The 9,597-nt window shown below is 36.5% G+C and overlaps 1 protein-coding gene across 1 annotated transcript; it reads left to right on the forward strand.

Moving 5' to 3' along the window:
* The first annotated feature begins 409 nt into the window (after window positions 1-409).
* On the forward strand, window positions 410-2,197 carry LOC121947663 (N-acetyllactosaminide beta-1,3-N-acetylglucosaminyltransferase 2). Its single transcript, XM_042492741.2, has one exon. It carries the CDS (start codon window positions 410-412, stop codon window positions 1,778-1,780), a length of 1,371 nt encoding a protein of 456 aa, XP_042348675.2. The 3' UTR covers window positions 1,781-2,197.
* Window positions 2,198-9,597: the final 7,400 nt, after the last annotated feature.

Raw genomic sequence — 9,597 nt, forward strand, 5'->3', positions numbered from 1 at the left:
CCCAAAAGTCCTAAAGAAACTGCCTTACAGATTAGCCTAAACATTCACTTTGAAGATGTTACAAGAAATTTTAAGTGTTTCTATCCCCTCATTTCATCTATAGGACTTAAGATGCACTGAGTACTCTATGCAATATGGGCCCTTCAAAACTCTGCGGTGAAAAATTTCATACCTGTTTTGGGGGGCTAGGGGGGCTTTTATGCAACTTTGCCCAGAGGCCCATTGTGTCATAATCCGCCCATGCTTGTCTCTTTCTTTCTCTCTTGTGACTCAGTTTTACTCTCTCTCTTCCATCTGCATGCTAACTCTTGGCTTTCATCATATGTTACTGTATTTTGATACTTAAAAACAATAATAGATTACATAGATTTTGTCCAAACTAACATACTATTTTCGTATTTGCAGTTGAATGGCACGGTGCTACTGTCGCTGGCGCCGAGTGTTAATCTGCGTGTGCACGCCATGCATCTCCCTGGTTCTCCTGTTTGTCTACATTTCTGTCATGGTGTGTATGGACATGCACATCACCACATCAGTGCAGCCGAGCATGGACAGTGCTTACTTTGTGGCCTCAGGACTTTTGATAAACAACAGCTTTGCCCCACTTCCAAAAACTTTCTGGAAACTCCACCTGCAGGATGCCTATTGGAACCGCCTTCAGCTGACAGTTGACCGCTATTTCAACCCCATCCTGCGGCCCAACAACTACAAAAGGCGATATGAAAATAGTTCTCTTCATGAGTCTGCACTGAGGCTGGGTTTCTCTTCAGTTACAGACTTGAACAGCACAAGCCAAAACTTTGACCAGCTACCACAGCAAATGCAAGACTTTATAAACTACATGCAAAAGAGATACTACCCAACCCTCATACAACCAGATGGAGTATGTGGAGCTGGGGTAAAGGATGAGAAGGAGCCCCCTCTGCTTCTCCTCGCCATCAAGTCAACAAAGATAAATTTTAAGCGCCGGCAGGCCATTCGACAGACCTGGGGCCAGACGGGATGGGTAGCAGGACAGAAGAGCAACAGCAGCGAAGGAAAAGAAAGTGGGGGGTATGTCCGCAGGGTGTTCCTGCTAGCCAAAGAAACTACTGAAGAGTTGGATGTGGCCTTATCTTACTTAGTGCAGATGGAGAGTCAACAGTATGGAGACATTTTGAAGTGGGACTTCAGGGACACATTTTTCAACCTCACCTTGAAAGATGTGCTCTTCTGGAGCTGGTTCTCGCACTCGTGCAGCAGCATTCGCTTTGTATTTAAGGGGGACGATGATGTCTTTGTCAACACACCAAAAATGATATCCTACCTCCAGGACCAGCTAAAGAAACCACAAGCACACAAGACAATGAAAGAATTCATGGTGGGGGATGTCATAGCTGCAGCTGTACCAAACAGGGTAAACCAGTCCAAGTACTTCATCCCCGACAGCTTCTATAAGGGCCTCTATCCTTCATATGCAGGAGGTGGGGGTGTTGTGTATTCAGGCCTGTTGGCAAAACGCCTACACAACATATCTAAAAGGGTTAACCTGTTCCCCATCGACGACGTGTATGTGGGGATGTGCATGATTCGGCTTAACGCTGACCCCATCCATCAGCCTGCCTTTCTCACATTTGGCTTTCCTAAGAAGGAAGAGGAAAAGCCGTGTTCGTACCACACAATCCTACTGGTCCACAAACGAAGCCCTGACCAGTTAGTTAAACTGTGGGCCGATCTGAAAAAGACACAGGAAAAGTGTAGGGATGTACCCCTGAGAGTGGAAGAGAAACCAAAACTGTAAGACCACCCCAAGTTTCTATTGGATGATTTTACCACTGCAGTCTGATAGCAAATCTTTTAGTGAGCTGCTGACAGTGATGATGAAGTGACACTGTTAATTTGTGACAGGCATCCGTGTTCTATTTAATCCGAGTCGTATTTAATAAGACAAAACACTACCAAACCCTGGGGTCCATCAACATGCCAGCCGATGCTAACTTGAACAACATTTTTCTACTTTTTAAAACAACTTTGTTCCCTTAAGACAACCATGGATTGCCATTAATTGTATTATATAAAAATTAAACTAAAAAGTTGATAATTTATATTATTATTGTGACTATCATGTCTAGTCTTATATTTTGCCAGTTATATCAATATATCAATGCATTTGCACATTTTATATTAATCTGCATAAATTGAGAAATTAATCTCAATAAATGGAAGAACATAATAATAATAATAATAATAATAATAATAATAATAATAATAATAACAATAACAATAACAATAATAATAATAATAATAAACACTACATAATATAACAGACAATGGTCAGTAATAATGTAAAATGTGCATGATTTATAAAATCACTGACAATGTTTTGCAAAAGATTGTTAACATTAGCTACATTAGCATAAGCTAGTGGACATATTAAGTATGGATGTAGCAGCAAAACCCAAAAGTGTATTGAAAAATGGTGTCTCACTGCTTGTGATTTTTATGTGTCATTTTTAAGATTACAATGTGTTGTTCTTCAGAAAGTACAGCCTTGGTTTAAAGGCTTATTCAGTGTGTACAATAAGACTTTAGCTGTGTTTGAAATCGTTCCCTATCACGGATATAGTGTACTATATAGTATGTTTGCTATTTTGTAGTGGTGTTCGAATTCTCAGCAGTTAATTGCACCCACTTTATAGTGCACTATAAAATACCCACAATGCACAGCAAATCTGAGTGTGCATATGATGTACCCTACATTGAACTCCCATATACCACAATGCAATGTGGTTGTGTATTTTTATTTAGTGTTGGAAATCTTGTTCATTATTTCCTGTATAATACACTATTTAATACAAACTACATAGAGAATAGTGAGTGAGGGAACAGTTTAAAACAAAGTGTCTAATTATCTTTATAGATATAAGCTATTTGCTCAGAGCAACTGTGCCGATGTAGCCATTGGTAACATGAGTTTGGAATTTCTGTGGCTGAACCTGTTTTGTCGTGGTGAAACTGGAAATGTCTCACTGTGTTTTTATTCTCTGAATTGAATGAGCGGCTGGTGTCAATCAGTCAGCCTCCAGCGATGTTTAAAACTTAAAAGCACTGGCCCCACTCCAGCTGGGGCCTGCTAAAGAATGCCCCAGGGATGATGTTTTTCAGTAGGCCACCTCAGAGGTTATCATCGCCCTGGTTGCCTCGTTGAAAGGACTCATTCCAGGGGTACTATATAGGGAACGGTCAAGCTAAGCTGAATGTGTCAAATAGATTTCTTTACATTCCTGTTTTTCTGGTTCTTTAATTTCCCAGTAATTTTCCAATACACACAATGGACTTATAGTATTTACATTTTGCGTTTCTCAGGCAACTAGAACAAAGATGGGACACGCTGGTATGACAGCAAATGCCGAAAAAAACGCCCCTACTTCAAAAGTGCCTGGAGAAGAGAGCCCTGGGAGGATAAAAAAACACAAAAGATGAAAGTATGCCGCACAAAACTGAAGTCATACACAACAGGTGGAGTTTGTGGTTTTCTACATCTGTGACAGGAGTGTTTCCAAATGAGCCTGGGGGGTTGGGGGTGCTGATAATTTCCCTCTGAGAAGCAGAATTGAGGCTCATCCTGCTCAGCAAGAGTTTTGACATCAGCTTCAACTAAAAACAGTGCACTCATTCCAGCAGTCAACGCAACTGGTAATATAAATCTCTTTTGGATCTTCACCTTGTCAAGTAAAGGACAGAATTGTCAACTCGTTATACTCCATTTCCATCCTCAATCACTCAACTTGACCTTTCATGAAGTGGGTGGATTCAAAGGTCTGGGCACAGACAAAAGTTTCTTCTTTCTTCTTCGGATCCCCTTTAGCTGCCACTAAGGTAGCAGCGGCTCTTTTTACCCATCCTATGTTTACATTTCCTTGTTGTGACAGTTTTAATGACATTTTTTATGGTTTAACAGATACAATTTGAATATTTAAATAAATCTCCACAAGTTCTTGCTGCAAATACAGGTCATAGTCAAAGGAAGGATTTATGTTTAAAAAACTCGTCAAAAAAGTGTAACTTCCACCACGTATGAGGGGAGGGCAAATTCTTTCCAAACTGAGTCAAAACTGTAAATATTATTTGCATGCACTCACAAGAAAATGTGCCTTTAAGTAAGAATGCAAATACAACATTATCGACCAATGGTGATAGTAAAACAATGTTAAGATATATTGTTTTGTTTTCGAAGCATTGTGTGTTAGAATGATTCTTTTCTTATTTTTTATGTCTGGTATTACTACTTTTTCATACAAGTTTATGTTAGAGTTTTTCAACTTATTGTACTACAGCCTTTTTTCTACATTGGAAAGAACTTTTTTAACAGTAAATGAATGGAAAATATATTGTGATGTTTTTCATGATTTTTTGAATAATATACCATTTTGTGATGTATTTTTACTTCTTAGAATGACATACCTTACTGTGACTATTTATGAGTATTGGAATGGCATACGATACTATGACCTTTTTAATGTTTTTTTGAACAACATGATATACAATAAATTTAAATGATTTTTTGAATGACATAAGGTACTATGATTTTTTCATGGTTTTGTTTTCAAGAACCTGCTATACTATGATGATCTGATAATTTTAGAATGTCATACTATACTATGACATTTCATGTTTTTTTTTTAAACAATAATTTACGTTATGATGTCTTTACGATTTTTGGAACGGTACACTATAATATAATGTTTTGAGGATTTTTGGAACAGCATACTACATTATGACATTTGGATGATTTTTTAAATGGCTATGCTTTTAAATACTACACTGTGATTTTTTAAAATTTTTTTTTAAAAATCCAGATCCTCCTGGGGTTCCGCAAGGCAGATGAGATATGTGATCTCTCTAGCATTTTCTGGGTCTGTCCTGGGGCTCCTGCCAGTTGGGTGTGCCTGAAACATCTCTAACAGAGGTGCCCAGGAGGCATCCTAAGCAGATGCCCGAACCACCACAATGGACCCCTTTTTACGTGAAAGAGCAGTGGCTCTACTCTGAGCTCCCTCTGGATGTCTGACATCCTGAGTACAGTATACTGAAAAGTGGCATACTACATGAAAAAAAAATGGTCAAAAAAGTGATCCTTTGAAATGCTGAAAAAAGTCATAGAACAGCATGTTGATGTGGTTTATACTGTAGCCTGTTGAAGAAACGTTCCAAAAGTCAATATTTTGAGCATTTAAGGCCCAAGTGTAGTATGGAAAAAAAGCCATACTATAGGTCAGGGAAAAATGGTCAAAAAAGTGATCTCTCCAAATACTGAATAAAGTGATAGAAAAGCATGTTGAGGCTGTTTATAATGTAACCTGTTAAAGAAATGGTCTAAAAAGTCAAAATTTTGAGTGTTTCAGGCAAATGTTTAGTATGCCAAGAAAAGCCATACTATAGCTCAGGGAAAAATGGTCAAAAAAAAGTGATCCTTCAAAACTCTGAAAAAAGTCATAGAACAGCATGTTGAGGCTGTTTATGGTGTTGTCTGTTGAAAAAATGGTCTAAAAAGTCAATATTTTTAGTGTTTTAGGCCAAAGTTTAGTATGCCCAAAAAAGCCATACTATAGCTTAGGGGAAAAAAGGTCAAAAAAGTGATCCTTCGAAACACTGAAAAAAATCATAGAACACCATGTTAATGCTGTTTATGGTGTTGTCTGTTGAAAAAAATGGTCAACAAAACTCAATATTTTGAGCATTTTACACGAAAGTTTAGTATGGATAAAAAGCCATAAAAAGTGTCAAAAAAGTGATCTCTCCAAATGCTGAAAAAAATCATTGAACAGCATGTTTAGTCTGTTTATAGTATAGCCTGTTGAAGAAATGGTCTAAAAAGTCAATATTTTGAGTGTTTCAGGTCAAAGTTTAGTATGGAGAAAAACGCCATACTATAGCTCAGGGGAAAATGGTCAAAAAAGTGATCCTTCGAAACACTGAAAAAAGTCATGGAACAGCACGTTGATGCTGTTTATAGCGTAGTCTGTTGAAAAAATGGTCTAAAAAGTCAATATTTTGAGTGTTTCAGGCCAAAGTTTAGTATGCCAAAAAAAGCCATACTATAGCTCAGGGAAAAATGGTCAAAAAAGTGATCTCTCCAAATACTGAAAAAAGTCATAGAACAGAATGTTTCGCCTGTTTACAATATAGCCTGTTGAAGAAAATGTCTAAAAAGTCAATATGGTCTAAAAAGTCAATATTTTGAGTGTTTTAGGCCAGGTTAGTGTTTTATGGAGAAAAACGCCATACTATAGCTCAGGGAAAAATGGTCAAAAAGTGATCCTTCGAAACGCTGAAAAAAGTCGTGGAACAGCATGTTGACGCTGTTTATAGTATAGTCTGTTGAAGAAATGGTCTAAAAAGTCAATATTTTGAGCATTTAAGGCCCAAGTGTAGTATGGAAAAAAAGCCATACTATAGCTCAGGGAAAAATGGTCAAAAAAGTGATATCTCCAAATACTGAAAAGAGTCATAGAACAGCATGTGTAGGCTGTTTATAGTATAGCCTGTTGAAGAAATGGTCTAAAAAGTCAATATTTTGAGTGTTTTAGGCCAAAGTTTAGTATGGATTAAAAGCCTTACTAGAGCTCAGGGAAAAATGGTCAAAAAAGTGATCTCTCCAAATACTGAAAAAAGTCATAGAACAGCATGTTGATGCTGTTTATAGTATAGCCTGTTGAAGAAATGGTCTAAAAAGTCAATATTTTGAGCATTTAAGGCCCAAATGTATTATAGGGAAAAAAAAACATACTATAGCTCAGGGAAAAATGGTCAAAAAAGTGATATCTCCAAATACTAAAAAGAGTCATAGAACAGCATGTTTCGGCTGTTTATAGTATAGCCTGTTGAAGAAATGGTCTAAAAAGTCAATATTTTGAGAGTTTTCGGCCAAAGTGTAGTATGCATACAAAAGCCATACTATTGCCCAGGGAAAAATGGTCAAAAAAGTGATCCTTCAAAATGCTGAAAAAAGTCATGGAACAGCATGGTGATGCTGTTTATAGTATAGTTTGTTGAAAAAGTGGTCTAAAAAGTCAATATTTTTAGTGTTTTAGGCCAAAGTGTAGTATGGATAGAAAAGCCATACTATAGCTCAGGGAAAAATGGTCAAAAAAGTGATCTCCCCAAGTACTGAAAAACATCATAGAACAACATGTTGACACTGTTTATAGTAAAGCCTGTTGAAAAAATGGTCTAAAAAGTCAATATTTTGAGCGTTTTAGGCCAAAACTTAGTATGCCAAAAAAAGCCATACTATGGGTCAGGGAAAAATGGTCAAAAAAGTGATCTCTCCAAATACTGAATAAAGTGATAGAAAAGCATGTTGAGGCTGTTTATAATGTAACCTGTTAAAGAAATGGTCTAAAAAGTCAAAATTTTGAGTGTTTCAGGCAAAAGTTTAGTATGCCAAGAAAAGCCATACTATAGCTCAGGGAAAAATGGTCAAAAAAAAGTGATCCTTCAAAACTCTGAAAAAAGTCATAGAACAGCATGTTGAGGCTGTTTATGGTGTTGTCTGTTGAAAAAATGGTCTAAAAAGTCAATATTTTTAGTGTTTTAGGCCAAAGTTTAGTATGCCCAAAAAAGCCATACTATAGCTTAGGGGAAAAAAGGTCAAAAAAGTGATCCTTCGAAACACTGAAAAAAATCATAGAATACCATGTTAATGCTGTTTATGGTGTTGTCTGTTGAAAAAAATAGTCAAAAAAACTCAATATTTTGAGCATTTTACACGAAAGTTTAGTATGGATAGAAAAGCCATACTATAGCTCAGGGGAAAAATAGTCAAAAAAGTCACCCCTCCAAATACTGAAAAAAGTCATAGAAAAGCATGTTTTAGCTGTTTATAGTATAGCCTGTTTATGAAATGGTCTAAAAAGTCAATATTTTGAGTGTTTCAGGCCAAAGTTTAGTATGGAGAAAAACGCCATACTATAGCTCAGGGAAAAATGGTCAAAAAAGTGATCCTTCAAATCGCTGCAAAAAGTCATGGAACAGCATGTTGATGCTGTTTATAGTATAGCCTGTTGAAGAAATGGTCTAAAAAGTCAATATTTTAAGAGTTTTAGGCCAAAGTTTAGTATGGAGAAAAACGCCATACTATAGCTCAGGGGAAAATGGTCAAAAAAGTGATCCTTCAAATCGCTGAAAAAACTCATGGAACAGCATGGTTAGGCTATTTACAATATAGCCTATTGAAGAAATGGTCTAAAAAGTCAATATGTTGAGAGTTTTAGGCCAAAGTGTAGTATGGATAGTAAAGCCATACTATAGCTCAGGGAAAAATGGTCAAAAAAGTGATCCTTCGAAACACTGAAAAAAGTCATGGAACAGCATGCTCAGGCTTTTAATATTACAGCCTGTTGAAAAAATGGTATAAAAAGTCAATATTTTGAGAGTTTCAGGCCAAAGTTTAGTATGGAGAAAAACGCCATACTATAGCTCAGGGAAAAATGGTCAAAAAAGTGATCCTTCAAATTGCTGAAAAAAGTCATGGAACAGCATGGTTAGGCTCTTTACAATATAGCCTATTGAAGAAATGGTCTAAAAAGTCAATATTTTCAATGTTTTAGGCCAAAGTGTAGTATGGATAGAAAATCCATACTATAGCTCAGGGAAAAATGGTCAAAAAAGTGATTCTTCAAAACACTGAAAAAAGTCATGGAACAGCATGTTGATGCTGTTTATAGTATAGTCTGTTGAAAAAGTGGTCTAAAAATTCAATATTTTGAGAGTTTTAGGCCAAAGTTTAGTATGGAGAAAAACGCCATACTATACGCTCAGGGAAAAATGGTCAAAAAAGTGATCCTTCGAAACACTGAAAAAAAGTCATGGAACAGCATGTTGATGCTGTTTATACTATAGTCTGTTGAAAAAATGGTCTAAAAAGTCAATATTTTGAGAGTTTTAGGCCAAAGTTTAGTATGGAGAAAAACGCCATACTATAGCTCATGGAAAAATGGTCATAAAAGTGATCTCTCTAAATACTGAAAAAAGTCATAGAACAGCATGTTGAGGTTGTTTATAGCATACCCTTTTTAAGAAATGGTCTAAAAAGTCAATATTTTGAGTGTCTCAGGCCAAAGTTTAGTATGGAGAAAAATGCCATACTATAGCTCAGGGAAAAATGGTCAAAAAAGTGATCCTTCAAATTGCTGAAAAAAGTCATGGAACAGCATGATTAGGCTATTTACAATATAGCCTATTGAAGAAATGGTCTAAAAAGTCAATATGTTGAGAGTTTTAGGCCAAAGTGTAGTATGGATAGTAAAGCCATACTATAGCTCAGGGGAAAATGGTCAAAAAAGTGACCTCTTCAAAACACTGAAAAAAGTCATAGAAAAGCATGCTCGGGGTTTTAATATTACAGCCTGTTGAAAAAATGGTCTAAAAAGTCAATATTTTGAGTGTTTTAGGCCAAAGTTTAGTATGGAGACAAACGCCATACCATAGCTCAGGGAAAAAAGGGTCAAAAAAGTGATCCTTCGAAACGCTGAAAAAAGCCATAGAAAAGCATGCTCGGGGTTTTAATATTACAGCCTGTTGAAAAAATGGTCTAAAAAGTCAATATTTTGAGTG

This window comes from Plectropomus leopardus, chromosome 8 (assembly GCF_026936395.1).
Source record: "Plectropomus leopardus strain MGB_pleo_1.0 chromosome 8, ASM2693639v1, whole genome shotgun sequence".
Lineage (NCBI taxonomy): Eukaryota > Metazoa > Chordata > Actinopteri > Perciformes > Serranidae > Plectropomus > Plectropomus leopardus.

What these genes read in the sequence shown, in the direction of transcription:
- LOC121947663 (XM_042492741.2), top strand. Translation starts at nt 410, where the DNA reads ATGGCACGGTGCTACTGTCGCTGGCGCCGAGTGTTAATCTGCGTGTGC.